General features: G+C 42.9%; 1 protein-coding gene across 2 annotated transcripts in view; it reads right to left on the reverse strand.

Annotated features, from left to right (window-relative positions):
• Positions 1 to 24,338, reverse strand: part of epn3a (epsin 3a) — a 40,644-nt gene extending 16,306 nt beyond the window's left edge. The window contains exons 1-7 of one of the 2 annotated variants that reach the window (XM_029729122.1): positions 24,105 to 24,338; positions 21,992 to 22,150; positions 21,661 to 21,744; positions 21,381 to 21,494; positions 20,333 to 20,510; positions 1,774 to 1,895; positions 406 to 483 (exon numbers count right to left, since the gene is read on the reverse strand). In XM_029729122.1, coding sequence (XP_029584982.1) covers positions 406 to 483; positions 1,774 to 1,895; positions 20,333 to 20,510; positions 21,381 to 21,494; positions 21,661 to 21,744; positions 21,992 to 22,150; positions 24,105 to 24,173 — 804 coding nt within the window. In that variant the 5' untranslated portion in view covers positions 24,174 to 24,338. The remainder of the gene's footprint in view (positions 1 to 405; positions 484 to 1,773; positions 1,896 to 20,332; positions 20,511 to 21,380; positions 21,495 to 21,660; positions 21,745 to 21,991; positions 22,151 to 24,104) is intronic. The other variant, XM_029729124.1, reaches the window with a different exon arrangement.
• Positions 24,339 to 24,718: the final 380 nt, after the last annotated feature.

Consider the following 24,718-nt stretch of genomic DNA (forward strand, 5'->3'; position numbering starts at 1 on the left):
GATGCAGCCTTATCCCATCTGTGACGAGAGAAAAGGTGCAGCACAGCAAGCTGCTTGGCTGTTCAGGAACCAGGGTCAAAGCTCATTTGACCCACAGGTCTAAGAGAGTGAGAGAGTAAGAGAGAGAGAGTGAGCGAGAGAGAGACAGAGAAAGAGCTTGCAGCAGGAGGTAAAATGGTTTGGTTAGGGTTAGGTTAAGCATTGCAAAATTCTGGTAACTTTCCTGAAATTCCCTAATTTCCCAGAAATCCCAGTTGAAGGATTTCAGGAGGGAATATAGAGGGAGAGAGATCTCCAACTGGGATTTCTGGGAATCCTGGGAATTTTGGGAATGTTTCTGGATTTTTACAACCCTAGTTAGGGTTGAGGATGCAGGGGGCTAGAGGGGCTACATCTCAGCAGTACCTTCTGAGCTTCCTCCTTGCTGAGGCTCAGGGCGATCTGGAGCTGGGTCTGTTCATCAATGTCCACCGGGGGAGCAGGCTGGAGTGTTAAAGGGGGTCGTGTTATTAGCAGGGCTAACTGCACTCAAAACACTCCTGCTTTTCATTTGTTTCTAGTCAGGGATCAGGGACACCAGGTGAGTGGACTCTGGCCAATAAATGACATTGATGAATTAACGGGTAGGAAAAAAAAACTGAAATCATTTGTCTCTCGACGGCCAGTAGTTGAATAAGTTCTGTGTTAGGAGTTGGACTAACAACTGGAAATTGAAAGTCTGTAAAAGTTGTCCAATATTCAGCTTATAAAGTTAGTCAACGATGAGTTTTTGTGTGTTTTACAAAAGGAGCTAAGAGATTGTGTGTGTTTCATAAAAGGAGCTACGAGATTGTGTGTGTTTTATAAAAGGACCTAAGAGATTGTGTGTGTTTTATAAAAGGACCTAAGAGATTGTGTGTGTTTCATAAAAGGAGCTACGAGATTGTGTGTGTTTTATAAAAGGACCTAAGAGATTGTGTGTGTTTTATAAAAGGACCTAAGAGATTGTGTGTGTTTTATAAAAGGACCTACGAGATTGTGTGTGTTTTATAAAAGGACCTAAGAGATTGTGTGTGTTTTATAAAAGGACCTACGAGATTGTGTGTGTTTTATAAAAGGACCTACGAGATTGTGTGTGTTTTATAAAAGGAGCTAAGAGATTGTGTGTTTTATAAAAGGACCTAAGAGATTGTGTGTGTTTTATAAAAGGACCTAAGAGATTGTGTGTGTTTTATAAAAGGAGCTAAGAGATTGTGTGTTTTATAAAAGGACCTAAGAGATTGTGTGTGTTTTATAAAAGGACCTAAGAGATTGTGTTTTTTGTCCCAGGCCTCGGTGCAGTATGCACCATCTAACAACACAGAGACACAGAGGCCATTCAGTGCCATCAATACCAGGCTAGCTAACAGTGGATCAATAGCTCCACCCTGTCCAGTCCTTCATTAACTCAGCACAGCTGCAAGCGCATCACTCTGCAGCATCGCACTCTGTAATTGGCCAGATTGGCAGCCAACTCTGAGTATCAGTGTCTTTGATTGGCCAGGTGTTATAGATCGCATCACAAGGAGAGAGGGGTGATATTGGTTTCTATTAAAGGCTCAGTGAAATGGATGACACTTAGAGGACAGAGAGAAGGGGGGGAGATTGAGCTCTGCAGGGGAGTGTGTATGAGTGGGAGGGAGGCAGCCACGTCCATAACATTCTCACACTGCATGTAGTCAGAGTGTGTCAGTGCCTCTTGTTCAGTGTGTGTGGTGTGTGTGTGTGTGTGTACTGTGTGAGTGTGTGTGTTACCTTTTCACTCTCCTCTCGGCTCATGGCCAGAGCCAGCTGCAGCTGTAGCTCCTCCTCCCCGCTGGTCTGGGGGCGGGCCTGCTCCATGTCTGATGCGGCACGGCGAGGAGAGGAAGAGGTGGCTGGGAGGAGGAAAGAGGGAGGGAGGGAGTGGAGAAAGAGAGAGAGAGAAAGAAAGAGAAAGAGAGAGAAAGAGGAGGGAGGTGGCAGAGGAGAGAGAGAGAAAGAGAGGGAGGGAGAGAGAGATTGAGAGGGAGGAGGGAGAGGTGGGGGAGAGAGGGAGAGAAAGAGAAAGAGAGGGCCAGGTGGCAGAGGAGAGAGAGAGTGTGTGATTTTTAAGAGCAGAGTTTTAGTAGAGAGAGCTGGGTTTGCATGTTAAGTCTGCTGTCCAACCACTGGGTGTTGTGGTATTCCAGCAGGCCTGTGTTGGCATGGCATACTCTGCCTTGGTCTGCAAGTCTGCACCCCATTCTCTATTTAGTGCACTACTTTTGACTATGGACCCTGGTCCTAAGTAGTGCACTATATAGGGAATAGGGGGCCATTGGGGACGGATCCTAACTGCTGCTCTCTGCCTCCTGCACTAGGAACAATGGTGGCTTTTGTGGAGTAGGTAAAGGAGAGGGGTAGAGGAGGTATTTTTACATTTTTAAATTAGATTTTAACTTGGCAAGTCAGTTAAGAACAAATTCTTATTTTCAATGACGGCCTAGGAACGGTGGGTTAACTGCCTTGTTCAGGGGCAGAACGACAGATGTTTACCTTGTCAGCTCAGGGATTCGATCTTGCAACCTTTCAGTTACTAGTCCAATGCTTTAACCACTAGACTACCTGCCACCCCCCAAGTAAAGGAGGTAGAGGAGGCAGAGGGGGTAGAGGTAGAGGGGTAAAGGAGGTAGAGGAGGCAGAGGGGGTAGAGGTAGAGGGGTAAAGGAGGTAGAGGAGGCAGAGGGGGTAGAGGTAGAGGGGTAAAGGAGGTAGATGAGTAGAGAGGGTCGAGGGGGTAGCAGGGGTAGAGGAGTAGATGGGTTGTGAGGATAGAGGGGTAGTGGAGGTAGATGAGTAGGGGGGTAGTGGGGGTCATGCTGTAAGGGGGGGGGGTTATGGCTGTAAGGGGGGGAGGTCATGGCTGTAAGGGGGGGGATCATGGCTGTAAGGGGGGGGATCATGGCTGTAAGGAGGAGGTCATGGCTGTAAGGGGGGGATCATGGCTGTAAGGGGGAGGTCATGGCTGTAAGGGGGGGAGGTCATGGCTGTAAGGGGGGGAGGTCATGGCTGTAAGGGGGGGAGGTCATGGCTGTAAGGGGGGAGGTCATGGCTGTAAGGGGGAGGTCATGGCTGTAAGGGGGGGGGGGGTCATGGCTGTAAGGGGGGGGGGGTCATGGCTGTAAGGGGGAGGAGGTCATGGCTGTAAGGGGGGGAGGTCATGGCTGTAAGGGGGGGAGGTCATGGCTGTAAGGGGGAGGTCATGGCTGTAAGGGGGAGGCCATGGCTGTAAGGGGGAGGTCATGGCTGTAAGGGAGGGGGGATCATGGCTGTACAGGAGGGGGCTCAGGGTTGTTAGGGGGAGGGGGGATCATGGCAAAAGGGAGGGGGCTGTGGAGGGAAGGAGGGGGGCAGTACTGTATATTCGTCCCACATGGCACCCTATTCCCGATGTAGTGCACTACTTTTCACCAGAGCCCATATAAAAGGCAATATAGTGTGATTTGGGACGAGGCCATTGGCACAGTCCAGTCTATCTCTGCTGAACCCCAATCACTTCCAGTACGCCGCCTCTCAATGTGGCCCGCCTGGGCTGGACTGTAGTCTGGCTGGGACCTGGGTTCAAATACTATTCCATATCTTCTCAAATAGTGAGAGCGTTTGCTTTAGCCTGCCTGCAGTGCCAGGTGGGCGGGGTCTCTTCTATGGGTTCCATTACGCCAGACAAGCTCAATCAAAGCACAGACAAAGTATTTTGAAATGATTTCAAATTGTATTTGAACCCAGGCCTGTCTGGGAAGGGACAGGGAGCTACTGCCACAGTGCCAGGCCAACCCTCTGACCCCCACTCAACCACCCAGCCCATCCATCAGGTCCATCTAAACCCGCAACAACAGACAGGACAGACAGACTCAAAGATCATCAATCCAGGACACATAGTATGTCCTCCACCATCACTGACCAAACTGTCCTTCTGTAACAGTGTTGAAATCAGGCTGGAGTGACTTTCCCAGACAAGGCCTACTGTATATTATGGAATATGTCAATATGGATGTAGTCTGAATCATTTCACAGTAATTATCTCCAAAATATGTAGTAATATAAAAAGAAGAATTATCCAGCCCAAGTGGGAGATTAGCTCAGTACTTTTTAGCTGATCAACCCCAGTAATTGTTTCACAGTGAGGAAATGGAGTTGTATGATATTGTTTGTACTGTAATTGTATAAAAACAATATGAAATATTTTATCTAATTCCTGTCCCCTGACCCTGTTGCAACAACCATTCACCTGGACCGCTGGGTCTGGTTCTGACCCATACAGTACTGTATGTTAGGACTGAAATCAACCATTCATCTGGACCGCTGGGTCTGGTTCTGACCCATACAGTACTGTATGTTAGGACTGAAATCAACCATTCATCTGGACCGCTGGGTCTGGTTCTGACCCATACAGTACTGTATGTGAGGACTGAAATCAACCATTCACCTGGACCGCTGGGTCTGGTTCTGACCCACACAGTACTGTATGTGAGGACTGAAATCAACCATTCACCTGGACCGCTGGGTCTGGTTCTGACCCATACAGTACTGTATGTGAGGACTGAAATCAACCATTCACCTGGACTGCTGGGTCTGGTTCTGATCCATACAATGTTTGTGTGTTCGTGTGTGTGTGTGTGTGTGTGTGTGTGTGTGTGTGTGTGTGTGTGTGTGTGTGTGTGTGTAGGGTTTTTTCTGCATAGAAAAATCTACAGTGGGCCACCTTTGGCCAAATAGTAATATATTTATATATATAGTACCAGTCAGAAATAGTCCTATAATTCCTATAATAAAGACTCATGTTAAAAGGAACCACCAGCTTTCATATGTTCTCATGTTCTGAGCAAGGAACTTAAACGTTAGCTTTCTTACATGGCACATATTGCACTTTTACTTTCTTCTCCAACACTTTGTTTTTGCATTATTTAAACCAAATTGAACATGTTTCATTATTTATTTGAGGCTAAATTCATTTTATTGATGTATTATATTAAGTTAAAATAAGTGTTCATTCAGTATTGTTGTAATTGTCATTATTACAAAAAAATAAGTTAAAAAATAATAATAATATCGGGCGATTAATCGGTACCGAGTTTTTGGGTCCTCCAATAATCGGTAGTGGCGCCGAAAAATCATAATCGGTCGACCTCTAGTTTGGGGTTTTTAATCGGCAAATCGGTGTACAAAAACACCGATTACCGATTGTTATGAAAACTTGAAATCGGCCCTAATTAATAGGCCATTCCGATTAATCGGTCGACCTCTACCCCAAACTTTTCAACGGTAATGTATATATATATATATATATATATTTTTTTTACATTTTTCAGGATGTAAAAAAAGTTTTCAGTGTAAACTTAAATGACTAAAACCACAAAGTATGTAGAAAAGATAATGGACCTATATATTTTTAAATAACAATCACCAAAATATTAAAACTAGAAAGTCAGGGAGAACACTTAATTTTATTATTATTATGCATTCAGGAGTATTTTTGTCATGGCATGGGGCCCCCATTGATTTTGTTATAATGTTTGATTTACTCAGATAGCATAAGCCATTGCGAACTTTGTAGATTTGAATGAAATGAACTTTAAAACTGCACATTTTGTCATTGCGGTCAACAGGAGGGTCTCTAAAATGTCCAGTCGGCAACTGCACCAGTGGCCACGCCCCCACCACACCCATAGCCTAAGCCACATTTTAACCCAGAAAAAATCTCTGGTGTGTGTGTGTGTCTGTGGGAAAATGAAACATGCCACAGACACCAGAAGTATAACATTAACACAGTGTGACTAACTGAAACCATGCTCAAGCAACTTAGCTTCCCACACACAACCTTTACACAGCTGGTGCACAGACCACACTCAGCTGGTGCAGAGGCTGCACACAGCTGGTGTACAGACCACACACATGATAATACACAGGCAACTGGCTTTGGTCTCTGCACCATCTAACAACTCCACCACATCCTACTGTATTATAATACTACTGTACTATCCAACAACTCCACCACATCCTACTGTATCATAATACTACTGTACTAACAACTCCACCACGTCCTACTGTATTATAATACTACTGTACTAACAACTACCACATCCTACTGTATTATCCAACAACTCCACCACATCCTACTGTATTATAATACTACTGTACAATCCAACAACTCCACCACATCCTACTGTATTATAATACTACTGTACTAAAAACTCCACCACATCCTACTGTATTATAATACTACTGTACTATCTAACAACTCCACCACAACCTACTGTATCATAATACTACTGTACTATCTAAAAACTCCACCACGTCCTACTGTATCATACTACCACTGTACTAAAAACTCCACCACATCCTACTGTATTATAATACTACAGTACTATCCAACAACCCCACCAATTCCTACTGTATCATAATACTACTGTACTATCCAACAACTCCACCACATCCTACTGTATCATAATACTACTGTACTAACAACTCCACCACATTCTACTGTATTATAATACTACTGTACTATCCAACAACTCCACCAAATCCTACTGTATTATAATACTACTGTACTATCCAACAACTCCACCACATCCTACTGTATCATAATACTACTGTACTATCCAACAACTCCACTACATCCCACTGTATCATAATACTACTGTACTATCCAACAACTCCACCACATCCTACTGTATTATAATACTACTGTACTATCCAACAACTCCACCACATCCTACTGTATCATAATACTACTGTACTAACAACTCCACCACATCCTACTGTATTATAATACTACTGTACTATCCAACAACTCCACCACATCCTACTGTATCATAATACTACTGTACTAAAACTCCACCACATCCTACTGTATTATAATACTACTGTACTAACAACTCCACCATATCCTACTGTATTATAATACTACTGTACTAAAACTCCACCACATCCTACTGTATTATAATACTACTGTACTATCTAAAAACTCCACCACATTCAACTGTATCATACTACCACTGTACTAAAAACTCCACCACATCCTACTGTATTATAATACTACTGTACTATCTAACAACTCCACCACATCCTACTGTATCATAATACTATTGTACTAACAACTCCACCACATCCTACTGTATCATAATACTACTGTACTAACAACTCCACCACATCCTACTGTATCATAATACTACTTTACTAAAAACTCCACCACATCCTACTGTATCATAATACTACTGTACTAAAAACTTCACCATATCCTACTGCATCATAATACTACTGTACTAAAAACTACACCACATCCTACTGTATTATAATACTACTGTACTATCCAACAGCTCCACCACATTCTACTGTATTATAATACTACTGTACTATCTAACAACTCCACCACATCCTACTGTATCATAATACTACTAACAACTCCACTACATCCTACTGTATCATAATACTACTGTACTATCCAACAACTCCACCATATCCTACTGTATCATAATACTACTGTACTATCCAACAACTTCACCACATCCTACTGAATCATAATACTACTGTACAAACAACTCCACCACATCCTACTGTATCATAATACTACTATTTAACTCCACCACATCCTACTGTATCATAATACTGCCTCCTATTATCTTACTACTGTATCATATTCCAATATTTGTATTTCTACCACACACTATCACATCGTACTACTACACACTCCCTATTGTATCTTAACATATGCAATGTGTTCAACTCAAAGACAGTGTGTTCAACTCAATACAATGTGTTACACTTCAATACAATGTGTTACACTTCAATACAATGTGTTACACTTCAATACAATGTGTTCAACTCAAACCGTTGGCCTTAGTCAACTTTTAATGGCTATAATATAATAACTGTCAAATCTAGAATGTGTTTGACACAAACCAGTCAAAGGCATTTAAATATTTTGTCTTGCCCATTCACCCTCTGAATGGCACACATACACAGTCCATGTCTCAATTGTCTCAAGGCTTAAACAGCTAGCTGGGACTGGGCATCATGTATTATACATAGCTGTGCTGTGGTAGTCACGTTTAGCTAGCTGGGACTGGGCATCATGTATTATACATGACTGTGGAAGCCACGTTTAGCTAGCTGGGACTGGGCATCATGTATTATACAGGGCTGTGGTAGTCACGTTTAGCTAGCTGGTACTGGGCATCATGTATTATACATGGCTGTACTGTGGTAGTCACGTTTAGCTAGCTGGGACTGGGCATCATGTATTATACAGGGCTGTGGTAGCCACGTTTAGCTAGCTGGGACTGGGCATCATGTATTATACATGGCTGTGGTAGCCACGTTTAGCTAGCTGGGACTGGGCATCATGTATTATACAGGGCTGTGGTAGTCACGTTTAGCTAGCTGGGACTGGGCATCATGTATTTCCTGTTTATTCAATTGGTCCAAAACATATTATTTTAATAAACATACAGAGTGGACAAAACATTAAGGACACCTGATATTTCCATGACATCAACTGACCAGGTGAATCGAGGTAACAGCTATGGTCCCTTAGCCTTCATCTATACTGATTGAAGTGGATTTAACAAGTGACATTAATAAGGGACCATAGCTTTTACCTCCATTCACCTGGTCAGTTGATGTCATTGAAATATCAGGTGTCCTTAATGTTTTGTCCACTCAGTGTATGTTTATTAAAATAATATGTTTAGCTAGCCCAGTCCCAGCTAGCTAAACGTGACTACCACAGCCACGTATAATACATGATGCCCAGTCCCAGCTAGCTAAACGTGGCTACCACAGCCCTGTATAATACATGATCCCCAGTCCCAGCTAGCTAAACATGGATACCACAGCAGAGCCATGTATAATACATGATGCCCAGTTCCAGCTAGCTAAACGTGACTACCACAGCCATATAGAATACATGATGCCCAGTATCAGCTAGCTAAACATGGCTACCACAGCACAGCTATGTATAATACATGATGCCCAGTCCCAGCTAGCTAAACGTGACTACCACAGCCACGTATAATACATGATGCCCAGTCCCAGCTAGCTAAACATGGCTACCACAGCACAGCCATGTATAATACATGATGCCCAGTCCCAGCTAGCTAAATGTGGCTACCACAGCCCTGTATAATACATGATCCCCAGTCCCAGCTAGCTAAACGTGGCTACCACAGCACAGCCATGTATAATACATGATGCCCAATCCCAGCTAGCTAAATGTGGCTACCACAGCCCTGTATAATACATGATCCCCAGTCCCAGCTAGCTAAACGTGGCTACCACAGCCATGTATAATACATGATCGCCAGTCCCAGCTAGCTAAACGTGGCTACCACAGCACAGCCATGTATAATACATGATGCCCAGTCCCAGCTAGCTAAACGTAGTAACCACAGCCATGTATAATACATGATGCCCAGTCCCAGCTAGGTAGAAATGGCTACCACAGCACAGCCATGTATAATACATGATCCCCAGTCCCAGCTAGCTAAACGTGGCTACCACAGCCATGTATAATACATGATCCCCAGTCCCAGCTAGCTAAACGTGGCTACCACAGCCATGTATAATACATGATCCCCAGTCCCAACTAGCTAAACATGGCTACCACAGCACAGCCATGTATAATACATGATCCCCAGTCCCAGCTAGCTAAACGTGGCTACCACAGCCATGTATAATACATTATGCCCAGTCCCAGCTAGGTAAATATGGCTACCACAGCCATGTATAATACATGATGCCCAGTCCCAACTAGCTAAACGTGGCTACCACAGCACAGCCATGTATAATACATGATCCCCAGTCCCAGCTAGCTAAACGTGGCTACCACAGCCATGTATAATACATGATGCCCAGTCCCAGCTAGCTAAACGTGGCTACCACAGCCATGTGTAATACATGATGCCCAGTCCCAGCTAGCTAAACGTGGCTACCACAGCCATGTATAATACATGATCCCCAGTCCCAGCTAGCTAAACGTGACTACCACAGCACAGCCATGTATAATACATGATGCCCAGTCCCAGCTAGCTAAACGTGGCTACCACAGCCATGTATAATACATGATGCCCAGTCCCAGCTAGCTAAATGTGACTACCACAGCACAGCCATGTATAATACATGATGCCCAGTCCCAGCTAGCTAAACGTGGCTACCACAGCCATATATAATACATGATGCCCAGTCCCAGCTAGCTAAACGTGACTACCACAGCACAGCCATGTATAACACATGATGCCCAGTCCCAGCTAGCTAAACGTGGCTACCACAGCCATGTATAATACATGATGCCCAGTCCCAACTAGCTAAACGTGACTACCACAGCCATGTATAATACATGATGCCCAGTCCCAGCTAGCTAAACGTGACTACCACAGCCCTGTATAATACATGATGCCCAGTCCCAGCTAGCTAAACATGGCTACCACAGCACAGCCTTTTATAATACATGATGCCCAGTCCCAGCTAGCTAAACGTGGCTACCACAGTACAGCCATGTATAATACATGATCCCCAGTCCCAGCTAGTTAAACGTGGCTACCACAGCCATGTATAATACATGATCCCCAGTCCCAGCTAGCTAAACGTGGCTACCACAGTACAGCCATGTATAATACATGATCCCCAGTCCCAGCTAGTTAAACGTGACTACCACAGCCATGTATAATACATGATCCCCAGTCCCAGCTAGTTAAACGTGGCTACCACAGCACAGCCATGTATAACACATGATGCCCAGTCCCAGCTAGCTAAACGTGGCTACCACAGCCATGTATAATACATGATGCCCAGTCCCAACTAGCTAAACGTGACTACCACAGCCCTGTATAATACATGATGCCCAGTCCCAGCTAGCTAAACATGGCTACCACAGCACAGCCATGTATAATACATGATGCCCAGTCCCAGCTAGGTAAACATGGCTACCACAGCACAGCCATGTATAATACATGATCCCCAGTCCCAGCTAGTTAAACGTGGCTACCACAGCCATGTATAATACATTATGCCCAGTCCCAGCTAGGTAAACATGGCTACCACAGCCATGTATAATACATGATGCCCAGTCCCAACTAGCTAAACGTGGCTACCACAGCACAGCCATGTATAATACATGATCCCCAGTCCCAGCTAGCTAAACGTGGCTACCACAGCCATGTATAATACATGATGCCCAGTCCCAGCTAGCTAAACGTGGCTACCACAGCCATGTGTAATACATGATGCCCAGTCCCAGCTAGCTAAACGTGGCTACCACAGCCATGTATAATACATGATCCCCAGTCCCAGCTAGCTAAACGTGACTACCACAGCACAGCCATGTATAATACATGATGCCCAGTCCCAGCTAGCTAAACGTGGCTACCACAGCCATGTATAATACATGATGCCCAGTCCCAGCTGGCTAAATGTGACTACCACAGCACAGCCATGTATAATACATGATGCCCAGTCCCAGCTAGCTAAATGTGGCTACCACAGCCATATATAATACATGATGCCCAGTCCCAGCTAGCTAAACGTGACTACCACAGCACAGCCCTGTATAATACAGTATGCCCAGTCCCAACTAGCTAAACGTGACTACCACAGCACAGCCCTGTATAATACATGATGCCCAGTCCCAGCTAGCTAAACGTGACTACCACAGCCCTGTATAATACATGATCCCCAGTCCCAGCTAGCTAAACGTGGCTACCACAGCCATGTATAATACATGATGGCCAGTCCCAGCTAGCTAAACGTGGCTGCCACAGCCATATATAATACATGACGCCCAGTCCCAGCTAGCTAAACGTGACTAGCACAGCATAGCCATGTATAATACATGATGCCCAGTCCCAGCTAGCTAAACATGGCTACCACAGTACAGCCATGTGTAATACATGATCCCCAGTCCCAGCTAGCTAAACGTGGCTACCACAGTACAGCCATGTATAATACATGATGCCCAGTCCCAGCTAGCTAAACGTGGCTACCACAGCCATGTATAATACATGATGCCCAGTCCCAGCTAGCTAAACGTGGCTACCACAGTACAGCCATGTGTAATACATGATCCCCAGTCCCAGCTAGCTAAACGTGGCTACCACAGCCATGTGTAATACATGATGCCCAGTCCCAGCTAGCTAAACGTGGCTACCACAGCCATGTAAAATACATGATGCCCAGTTCCAGCTAGCTAAACGTGGCTACCACAGCCCTGTATAATACATGATGCCCAGTCCCAGCTAGCTAAACGTGACTACCACAGCCATGTATAATACATGATGCCCAGTCCCAGCTAGCTAAACGTGGCTTCCACAGTCATGTATAATACATGATGCCCAGTCCCAGCTAGCTAAACGTGACTACCACAGCACAGCCATGTATAATACATGATGCCCAGTCCCAGCTAGCTAAACGTGGCTACCACAGCCATGTGTAATACATGATGCCCAGTCCCAGCTAGCTAAACGTGGCTACCACAGCCATGTATAATACATGATCCCCAGTCCAAGCTAGCTAAACGTGACTACCACAGCACAGCCATGTATAATACATGATGCCCAGTCCCAGCTAGCTGAACGTGGCTACCACAGCCATGTATAATACATGATGCCCAGTCCCAGCTAGCTAAACGTGACTACCACAGCCCTGTATAATACATGATCCCCAGTCCCAGCTAGCTAAACGTGGCTACCACAGCACAGCCATGTATAATACATGATGCCCAGTCCCAGCTAGCTAAATGTGGCTACCACAGCCATATATAATACATGATGCCCAGTCCCAGCTAGCTAAACGTGACTACCACAGCACAGCCCTGTATAATACAGTATGCCCAGTCCCAACTAGCTAAACGTGACTACCACAGCACAGCCCTGTATAATACATGATGCCCAGTCCCAGCTAGCTAAACGTGACTACCACAGCCCTGTATAATACATGATCCCCAGTCCCAGCTAGCTAAACGTGGCTACCACAGCCATGTATAATACATGATGCCCAGTCCCAGCTAGCTAAACGTGGCTGCGACAGCCATATATAATACATGACACCCAGTCCCAGCTAGCTAAACATGACTACCACAGCACAGCCATGTATAATACATGACGCCCAGTCCCAGCTAGCTAAACATGACTACCACAGCACAGCCATGTATAATACATGATCCCCAGTCCCAGCTAGCTAAACGTGGCTACCACAGCACAGCCATGTTTAATACATGATCCCCAGTCCCAGCTAGCTGAACGTGGCTACCACAGCCCTGTATAATACATGATGCCCAGTCCCAGCTAGCTAAACATGACTACCACAGCACAGCCATGTATAATACATGATGCCCAGTCCCAGCTAGCTAAACGTGACTACCACAGCACAGCCATGTATAATACATGATGCCCAGTCCCAGCTAGCTAAACGTGGCTTCCACAGCCATGTATACAGAGATCCATGATGAGACAGGGGAAAAAGGTAGAGATTGAGTGTGTGTCCCATTCTTTGTGTTTGCTGTTTAGCTGGAGTGAAAGAGAACAGGAGAATGTTAGGAATGCAGCTCTAGAGAGCGTCTCACACACACACACACACACACACACACACACACACACACACACACACACACACACACACACACACACACACACACACACACACACACACACACACACACACACACACACACACGGATAGCGTAACCAAAACTAACAAACACTTTATGTAGGAATGGGGATTAACCAGGATGATACAATAGACAGAGACATGGATTGTTTCCCAAATGGCACCATATAGTGCACTACTTTTCACCAGAGCCCTATGGCCAATGGCACCCTATATAGTGCACTAATTTTGACCAGAGCCCTATGGACAATGGCACCCTATTCCCTATATTGTGCACTACTATTGACCAGGGCCGTTAGGGAACAGGGTACCATTTGGGGCAAAGTTATTCATTGAGACTTGTCCAGGTCCTTATGTCCAGCTGCCTGTCACATGGACCAACAGGACAATAGTTCCTACTTGAATAGGGCCTGTGAGGGACAATGACCACGGGTATACAACTATAGAAACACAATCTATTATGCCATCATTGCCATGAATGGGAAGGTCTTTTCTATAGACTCTATTTCTGTGTACACAACCAGCCATCTCTACAATGAATCCAGATACTGCTGACGGAACGCTCTATCTGTATCTCTGGAGACCCAAGTAACTGAACTTTTAGTCCCTTTCTGATGACACACAGACAGACACACACACACACACACACACACACACACACACACACACACACACACACACACTGACTGACTCGTTGATAAGATAAGAACAGTGAGTTCATACTGAGTGTATATGTCATATGCCATCTGTCATCTAGAATAATCTACTGTATGTCATGGTCACAAGATAAGAACATGAAGAGCCAAAACATTCCAGCTCAAATCCCCTTGAGTAAGAAGGAAGAGGTTAGTGGTCACTGCACGACAGGGGAGGTAGAGACAGAGATGTTTCCTCTACTGTGAGAAATTCTCCCAAATAAGATAATATTTTTTCAAGAAAATATCTCAATCAATCAATGTCCAACTTCTGTGCATTTACTAATAACATAAAGCTGGGAATCAATCTGGGTGGGGAAAAATGCAAATATGACTGCCTGATATGTATATGACTGCCATAGACTGAGGGACATCCCATGACCAGTAATTCCCTGAAGTATTTACATTATATATAAGTAATACATAGTGTAACCATCCTCCGTGTTGTTGTTTACTAGTGATACATAGTGTAACCATCCTCCGTGTTGTTGTTTACTAGTAATACAGTGTAACCATCCTCCGTGTTGTTGTTTACTAGTAATACAGTGTAACCATCCTCCGTGTTGTTGTTTACTAGTGATACATAGTGTAACCATCCTCCGTGTTGTTGTTTACTAGTAATACAGTGTAACCATCCTCCCTGTTGTTGTTTACTAGTAATACAGTGTAACCATCCTCCGTGTTGTTGTTTACTAGTAATACAGTGTAACCATCCTCCGTGTTGTTGTTTACTAGTAATACAGTGTAACCATCCTCCGTGTTGTTGTTTACTAGTGATACATAGTGTAACCATCCTCCGTGTTGTTGTTTACTAGTGATACATAGTGTAACCATCCTCCGTGTTGTTGTTTACTAGTAATACATAGTGTAACCATCCTCCATGTTGTTGTTTACTAGTAATACATAGTGTAACCATCCTCCGTGTTGTTGTTTACTAGTAATACATAGTGTAACCATCCTCCGTGTTGTTGTTTACTAGTAATACAGTGTAACCATCCTCCGTGTTGTTGTTTACTAGTGATACATAGTGTAACCATCCTCCGTGTTGTTGTTTACTAGTGATACATAGTGTAACCATCCTCCGTGTTGTTGTTTACTAGTAATACATAGTGTAACCATCCTCCATGTTGTTGTTTACTAGTAATACATAGTGTAACCATCCTCCGTGTTGTTGTTTACTAGTAATACATAGTGTAACCATCCTCCGTGTTGTTGTTTACTAGTAATACAGTGTAACCATCCTCCGTGTTGTTGTTTACTAGTGATACATAGTGTAACCATCCTCCGTGTTGTTGTTTACTAGTAATACAGTGTAACCATCCTCCGTGTTGTTGTTTACTAGTAATACATAGTGTAACCATCCTCCGTGTTGTTGTTTACTAGTAATACAGTGTAACCATCCTCCGTGTTGTTGTTTACTAGTGATACATAGTGTAACCATCCTCCATGTTGTTGTTTACTAGTAATACATAGTGTAACCATCCTCCGTGTTGTTGTTTACTAGTAATACATAGTGTAACCATCCTCCGTGTTGTTGTTTACTAGTAATACATAGTGTAACCATCCTCCGTGTTGTTGTTTACTAGTAATACATAGTGTAACCATCCTCCGTGTTGTTGTTTACTAGTAATACAGTGTAACCATCCTCCGTGTTGTTGTTGACTAGTAATACAGTGTAACCATCCTCCGTGTTGTTGTTTACTAGTAATACATAGTGTAACCATCCTCCGTGTTGTTGTTTACTAGTAATACATAGTGTAACCATCCTCCGTGTTGTTGTTTACTAGTAATACAGTGTAACCATCCTCCGTGTTGTTGTTTACTAGTAATACAGTGTAACCATCCTCCGTGTTGTTGTTTACTAGTAATACATAGTGTAACCATCCTCCGTGTTGTTGTTTACTAGTAATACATAGTGTAACCATCCTCTGTGTTGTTGTTTACTAGTAATACATAGTGTAACCATCCTCCGTGTTGTTGTTTACTAGTAATACAGTGTAACCATCCTCCGTGTTGTTGTTTACTAGTGATACATAGTGTAACCATCCTCTGTGTTGTTGTTTACTAGTAATACATAGTGTAACCATCCTCCGTGTTGTTGTTTACTAGTAATACAGTGTAACCATCCTCCGTGTTGTTGTTTACTAGTAATACATAGTGTAACCATCCTCCGTGTTGTTGTTTACTAGTAATATAGTGTAACCATCCTCCGTGTTGTTGTTTACTAGTAATACAGTGTAACTATCCCCTATGTTGTTTACTAGTAATACAGTGTAACCATCCTCCGTGTTGTTGTTTACTAGTAATACATAGTGTAACCATCCTCCGTGTTGTTGTTTACTAGTAATACAGTGTAACCATCCTCCGTGTTGTTGTTTACTAGTGATACATAGTGTAACCATCCTCCGTGTTGTTGTTTACTAGTAATACATAGTGTAACCATCCTCCGTGTTGTTGTTTACTAGTAATACAGTGTAACTATCCCCTATGTTGTTTACTAGTAATACAGTGTAACCATCCTCCGTGTTGTTGTTTACTAGTAATACATAGTGTAACCATCCTCCGTGTTGTTGTTTACTAGTAATACAGTGTAACCATCCTCCGTGTTGTTGTTTACTAGTGATACATAGTGTAACCATCCTCCGTGTTGTTGTTTACTAGTAATACATAGTGTAACCATCCTCCGTGTTGTTGTTTACTAGTAATACAGTGTAACCATCCTCCGTGTTGTTGTTTACTAGTAATACATAGTGTAACCATCCTCCGTGTTGTTGTTTACTAGTAATACAGTGTAACCATCCTCCGTGTTGTTGTTTACTAGTGATACAGTGTAACCATCCTCCGTGTTGTTGTTTACTAGTAATACAGTGTAACCATCCTCCGTGTTGTTGTTTACTAGTAATACAGTGTAACCATCCTCCGTGTTGTTGTTTACTAGTAATACATAGTGTAACCATCCTCCGTGTTGTTGTTTACTAGTAATACAGTGTAACCATCCTCCGTGTTGTTGTTTACTAGTGATACAGTGTAACCATCCTCCGTGTTGTTGTTTACTAGTAATACAGTGTAACCATCCTCCGTGTTGTTGTTTACTAGTGATACATAGTGTAACCATCCTCCATGTACATGTTGTTGTTTATTTATTAGCCATTTTTTCTTTTTTATAATCATATTTTTATTTAATTAAATGAATCGACCTAAGATTCCACAATACAACAGCAGTAGTGTTGTACCTGTATCCATGACTATATGCAGTACTATTATTACCACTGAAATGAACTGGATTTCATTAGCATCATAGCATTGTATTTACTGAAACGCTGTACCACTATACTGCAGTGGTAATTTCTACAAATTTTATTTCACGCCAATAAAGCAATATGAATTTCGTTAGGCTATACACACACTAGGTTGTTTCCTGTGGTGTAAAGTACTTATTAAGTAAAAATACTTTAAAGTACTACTTAAGTAGTTTTTTGGTGTATCTGTACTTTACTTTACTATTTATATTTTTGACAATTTTTAGTTCACTACATTCCTAAAGAAAAGAATGTACTTTTTACTCCATACATTTTCCCTGACACACAAACGTACTTGTTACATTTTGAATACTTAGCAGGACAGATAGCCTAGGTAGCCTAGTGGTGAGAGCGTTGGACTAGTAACCGAAAGGTTGCAAGATCAAATCCCCGAGCTGACAAGGTAAAAATCTGTCGTTCTGCCCCTGAACAAGGCAGTTAACCCACTGTTCCTAAGCCGTCATTGAAAATAAGAATTTGTTCTTTAACTGACTTGCATAGTAAATGTTTTTTTTTTAAATGGTCCAATTCACACACTTATCAAGAGAACATCCCTGATCATCCCTACTACCTCTGATCTGGCGGGCTCACTAAACACAAATGCTTCGTTTGTAAAATATGTCTGAAAGTTGGAGTGTGCCCCTTGCTATCTGTAAAATTAAAAAATTAAATATATTTTTTAAATGGTGCTGTCTGGTTTGTTTAATGTAAGGAATTTGAAATGATTCATACCTTTACTTTTGATACTTAGGTATACTTTAGCAATTACATTTACTTTTGATACTTAAGTATATGTAAAACCAAATACTTTTAGACTTTTACTCAAGTAGAATTTTATTGGGTGACTTTCACTTTTACTTGAGTCATTTTCTATTAAGGAATCTTTACTTTTACTCAAATATGACAATTGGGTACTTTATCCAGCACTGGTTGTTTCCTGTGGGATAACACTAACATGGAGTGTTCATTAGCCAACTTACTGACTAGCTGTCAGTGCAGAACTGCCAGTGCCAGTGCAGACCTGAGCAGAGCCAGACCACATCTCTCAACATGGATTCTCACTGAAGAACAGCATGGCTAATCTTATCAATGTTATCTTATCAATGTTTCAGGCATTCAAGCCTTCATGCTTTCATTACATTCTGGCTCCATTATGTGTTCCACTGCCTCTTCAATGCTTCAGGCTGTGAGAACATGTTTGGCCTTTTAAAATGTATCACCGCTATCAATCAAACTGTAATATACTGTCACTATCCGGCTACCACCCAGGACTCTACCCTGCACCTTAGAGACTGCTGTCCTATGTACATAGTCAGTGAACACTGGCCACTTTAATCGTGTTTACATACTGTTTTACCCAGTTCATATGTATATACTGTATTCTAGTCAAGGCTCATCCTATATAACTACTGCTGTCCACTTCATATGTATATACTGTATTCTAGTCAAGGCTCATCCTATATAACTACTGCTGTACACACCTTTTCTATTTATATACTGTCCATACACACCATTTATATAGAGTACCAGTCAAAAGTTTGGATACACCTATTCATTCAAGGGTTTTTCTTTATTTTTACTATTTTCTACATTGTAGAATAACAGTGAAGACATTATAACTATGAAATAACACATATGGAATCTTGTAGTAACCAAAACAGTGTTAAACAAATCAAAATATATTTTAAATATATATTACTCAAAGTAGCCACCCTTTTCCTTGATGACAGCTTTGCACACTCTTGGCATTCTCTCAACCAGCTTCACCTGGAATGCTTTTTCCAACAATGTTGAAGGAGTTCCACACATGCTTATATATAAACTGGGTGGTTCGAGCCCTGAATGCTGATTGGCTGAAAGGCGTGATATATCAGATATGACAAAACATTTATTTTTACTGCTCTAATCACGTTGGTAACCAGTTTATAATAGCAATAAGGCACCTCTGGGTTTTGTGATATATGGACAATATACCACGACTAAAGGCTGTATCCAGTCACTCCACGTTGCGTCGCGCATAACAACACGATATTGGCCATATACCACACCTCCTCAGGCCTTATTGCTTAAATATACAGTACCAGTCAAAAGTCTGGACACATATCAGTTAAAAATAGAACGTCATCATGTTTTGGTCACGAAGAAAAAAACACTCGCCTAGTTAGTTGGCTACAGCTGGTTGTACTATTTCACCATACCCTGTAATCACTAGTTATTACTTCTAAACAAAATATATTTTAGGGTGGATTCTTGTTGTTTGGTTTACTGTTTGAACAGTTGCTGAGATTATATTTGGTTATCAATGCAATATAAGCTACTTTGATGAATAGCGTATATATTGTATAGATCAGATCTAGGAACCAAGCGACAACACTGCCCCCGCGGCTGCAGAAGGAATGATATGGCGTCTCAATGTTAAGGAAGTTAAAGAAAATATGTCCAATGCCTGAGCGTATTGATGAAAAACGACATTGCAACTCCGTAGACCGTGTAGTAAGCTTTAGGAGAACTAGGTTAAGGTTAGGAAAAGGATTTGGGTTAGCTGAAATGAAAAAAATTGTCCCTGACCCAACTCAAACGTATCTAGCCACAACCTGGCCCGACCTCAGAACAGCCTTCGTTTCCAATAATGTGATTGTGTGTGTGTGTGTGTGTATGTGTGTGTGTGTGTGTGTGTACTCCCAGTTGCATGGTAATACTCACAATTGAAAGAGGAATGGGACTCCCTGGACCGGCTGAAGTCATCCCCGTAGAGTGCAGTCATGCTGGGCTGGCTGGTGCGGCGGCCTGGGTAGGGTGGAGGTAGCGAACCAGAGCCCATCCCTGACCCTGCGGCAGCTCCAGCCATCCTCTCCTTGGTCTTCAGGGCCAGGGTCCTCTCCTAGACAAATAGATAGCTACTTATTTACAGACTGTAGATAGGGATTTTATTCATCACCGAGGGGACAATACCAGGACGGTTTCCTGGACACAGATTAAGCCTAGACCAGGACAAAAAAAATCCGATCAATGGAGAAGTCCAGGACCAGGCATAATGTGTCTGGGAAAACACCCTTTGATGTCAAACAGAAGTCCAGGACCAGGCATAATGTGTCTCATGTCAAACAGAAGTCCAGGACCAGGCATAATGTGTCTCATGTCAAACAGAAGTCCAGGACCAGGCATAATGTGTCTCATGTCAAACAGAAGTCCAGGACCAGGCATAATGTGTCTGATATCAAACAGAAGTCCAGGACCAGGCATAATGTGTCTGATATCAAACAGAAGTCCAGGACCAGGCATAATGTGTCTGATGTCAAACAGAAGTCCAGGACCAGGCATAATGTGTCTGATATCAAACAGAAGTCCAGGACCAGGCATAATGTGTCTCATGTCAAACAGAAGTCCAGGACCAGGCATAATGTGTCTCATGTCAAACAGAAGTCCAGGACCAGGCATAATGTGTCTGATATCAAACAGAAGTCCAGGACCAGGCATAATGTGTCTGATATCAAACAGAAGTCCAGGACCAGGCATAATGTGTCTGATGTCAAACAGAAGTCCAGGACCAGGCATAATGTGTCTGATATCAAACAGAAGTCCAGGACCAGGCATAATGTGCCTCATGTCAAACAGAAGTCCAGGACTAGGCATACTGTGTCTGATGTCAAACAGAAGTCCAGGACCAGGCATAATGTGTTTGATGTCAAACAGAAGCAGACACACATACTGTACAAAACCAAACCAACAGAATACAGGTACCATGTCATACCTGTTTCAGCCTCTCCTCATCCCTCATCAGGGCCACCAGCTGCTTGGCCTTCTCCCTAACATTCACCCCCTGGTCCCTGCCATCCCTATCTGTGAACTGGAAGTCCCGTAGGGTCTAGAGAGGAGGAGGAGAAAGAGGAGGAAGTATACTTTATTATACTTTTTTTGCAGATTGGTTTTTTGGTTTCAATCCCCCTGAGAAAGAAACCATTTAGTAGCCAGCTCGGTGCACTCCCAGACATTTATCCCGACAGACTCGGGATTCGAACCGTCAACCTAACCTGTATGGTGTAGACGTTCTCCCTGCACTGCTGCGCCACACGTTCCGAGCCCGTTTTGATCAGGTAGTCGAGTAGTGTCAGGGCCTAGTAATAAAATAACAATCCACTTCACTTATACACAGCACATTTAAAACAGACAGCGCACAAATCTAATAGTAGATAAAAAGACAAGGCAAAGCGTTAAACAATAAAAACAGAATATGATAACATTTTACAAAATACATAGGAACAGGATATTTAAAGAATGAAGGAATACTAACAATTGTATGTTGTAAATATCATAGAGAAAACAGTTAGTTTCCAAAGCCAGAACAAACAGGTGAATGTTGACCTTGTAGACGTGTCTCCAGTTCTTCCCGCTGTCGTTGAGGCGTTTCCAGATCATACCCATGACCTCAGTGAACGCCACCACGTTGAAGGTCAGGTCAGCGATCTCTGACATCAGAGAGGAGGGGGGGCCCCACGGGTCGTTGGAGGTCGCCTCGCGGACCTTAATATAATAATATTAAAACAGATTTAGTTTGAAAAAATACAATTCAGGCCGGGATTCAATCCGATCTCATTTTGTCAGCTATACGCCATTTAAAAAGTAATTTCTGAATGAGTTGACATATGCAGCATCCACCGTTAATGAGGTCTCCGAAACATTCCCTTTAAAAGCACCAACAAAGCACCATCGGTTTGAATCCCAGCCTAAGATAAATGATAAACTTCAATATATAAGAATGAGATATGATGGCTCTTTCCTCAGACCCAAAGAAGCTTTACAATATATACAGTTGAAGTCGGAAGTTTACATACACTTATATTGGAGTCATTAAAACTTGTTTTTCAACCACTCCACAAATTTCTTGTTAACAAACTATAGTATTGGCAAGTCAGATAGGACATCTACTTTGTGCATGACAAAAGTAATTTTTCCAACAATTGTTTACAGACAGATTATTTCACTTATAATTCACTGTATCACAATTCCAGTGGGTCAGAAGTTTACATACACTAAGTTGACTGTGCCTATAAACAGCTTGGAAAATTCCAGAAAATTATGTCATGGCTTTAGAAGCTTCTGATAGGCTAATTGACATCATTTGAGTCAATTGGAAGTGTACCTGTGGATTTATTTCAAAGCCTACCTTCAAACTCAGTGCCTCTTTGCTTGACATCATGGGAAAATCAAAAGAAATCAGCCAAGACCTCAGAAAAATAATTGTAGACCTCCACAAGTCTGGTTCATCCTTGGGAGCAATTTCCAAACGCCTGAAGGTACCACGTTCATCTGTATAAACAATAGTACGCAAGTATAAACACCATGGGACCACGCAGCCGTCATACCGCTCAGGAAGGAGATGCGTTCTGTCTCCTAGAGATGAACGTACTTTGGTGCGAAAAGTGAAAATCAATCCCAGAACAACAGCAAAGGACCTTGTGAAGATGCTGGAGGAAACAGGTACAAAAGTATCTATATCCACAGTAAGACGAGTCCTATATCGACCGCTCAGCAAGGAAGAAGCCACTGCTCCAAATCCGTCATTAAAAAAAACAGACTACGGTTTGCAACTGGGGACAAAGATCGTACTTTTTGGAGAAATATCCTCCGGTCTGATGAAACAAAAATAGAACTGTTTGGCCATTAATGACCATCTTATGTTTGGAGGAAATTGGGGGAGGCTTGCAAGCTGAAGACCACCATCCCAACCGTGAAGCACGGAGGTGGCAGCATCATGATGTGGGAGTGTTTTGCTGCAGGAGGGACTGGTGCACTTCACAAAACAGATGGCATCATGAGGACGGACAATTATGTGGCTATATTGAAGCAACATCTCAAGACATCAGTCAGGAAGTTAAAGCTTGGTCGCAAATGGGTCTTCCAAATGGACAATGACCCCAAGCATACTTCCAAAGTTGTGGCAAAATGGCTTAAGGACAACAAAGTCAAGATATTGGAGTGGCCATCACAAAGCCCTGATCGCAATCCTATAGAAAATTTGTGGGCAGAACTGAAAAAGCGTGTGTGAGCATGGAGGCCTACAAACCTGACTCAGTTACACCAGCTCTGTCAGAAGGAATGGGCCAAAATTCACCAAACTTATTGTGGGAAGCTCGTGGAAGGCTACCTGAAACGTTTGACCCAGGTTAAACTATGGGCAATGCTACCAAATACTAATTGAATGTATGTAAACTTCTGACCCACTGGGAAAGTGATGAAAGAAATAAAAGCTGAAATAAATCATTCTCTCTGCTATTATTCTGACATTTCACATTCTTAAAATAAAGTGGTGATCCTAACTGACCTAAGACAGGGAATTTTTACTAGGATTAAATGTCAGGAATTGTGAAAAACAGAGTTGAAATGTATTTGGCTAAGGTGTATGTAAACTTCCGACTTCAACTGTAGGTAACCACACAAATGTTAAATAGCAACAACAACAATCACAACAACAAACCTTGATCTCTGCCTCTGAGTATTGGTTGACCATGTTCTTCACCTGGCGGCGGAGAGATGATGTCTGCATGGTGATTGGTCAGTGTTTCACAGGTGTTAAGAAGTAGGTAATGGAATCGTACAGTGGGCCCTACCACTAGCTTTCTTCTCACAGGTAGAGTTAAGATGGGGGAGTCTTATACTGGGTTGGAGGAGGGAGGTGGGGGGGGTCAGTAGAGTTAAGATGGGGGAGTCTTATATTGGGTTGGAGGAGGGAGGTGGGGGGGGTCAGTAGAGTTAAGATGGGGGAGTCTTATACTTTGTTGGAGGAGGGAGGTGGGGGGAGGGTCAGTAGAGTTAAGATGGGGGAGTCTTATACTTTGTTGGAGGAGGGAGGTGGGGGGGGGGGGGTCAGTAGAGTTAAGATGGGGGAGGAGATGAGATGTGGTCCTCTAGATGAGTTCAGTGACGCCCAGAGTGTGTGTTCCTGGTCAGGAAGAGAACATCACAGTGAGACTGACATACAGATGCACACTAATATCAGTCACCAATAGACCAGGGCTGTGTCCCTAATGCACCCTATTCCCTATATAGAGCACTACTTTAGACCAGGACCCATAGGGTAGAAGTGGTGCA

Source organism: Salmo trutta, chromosome 32 (genome assembly GCF_901001165.1).
Source record: "Salmo trutta chromosome 32, fSalTru1.1, whole genome shotgun sequence".
Classification (NCBI taxonomy): Eukaryota; Metazoa; Chordata; class Actinopteri; order Salmoniformes; family Salmonidae; genus Salmo; species Salmo trutta.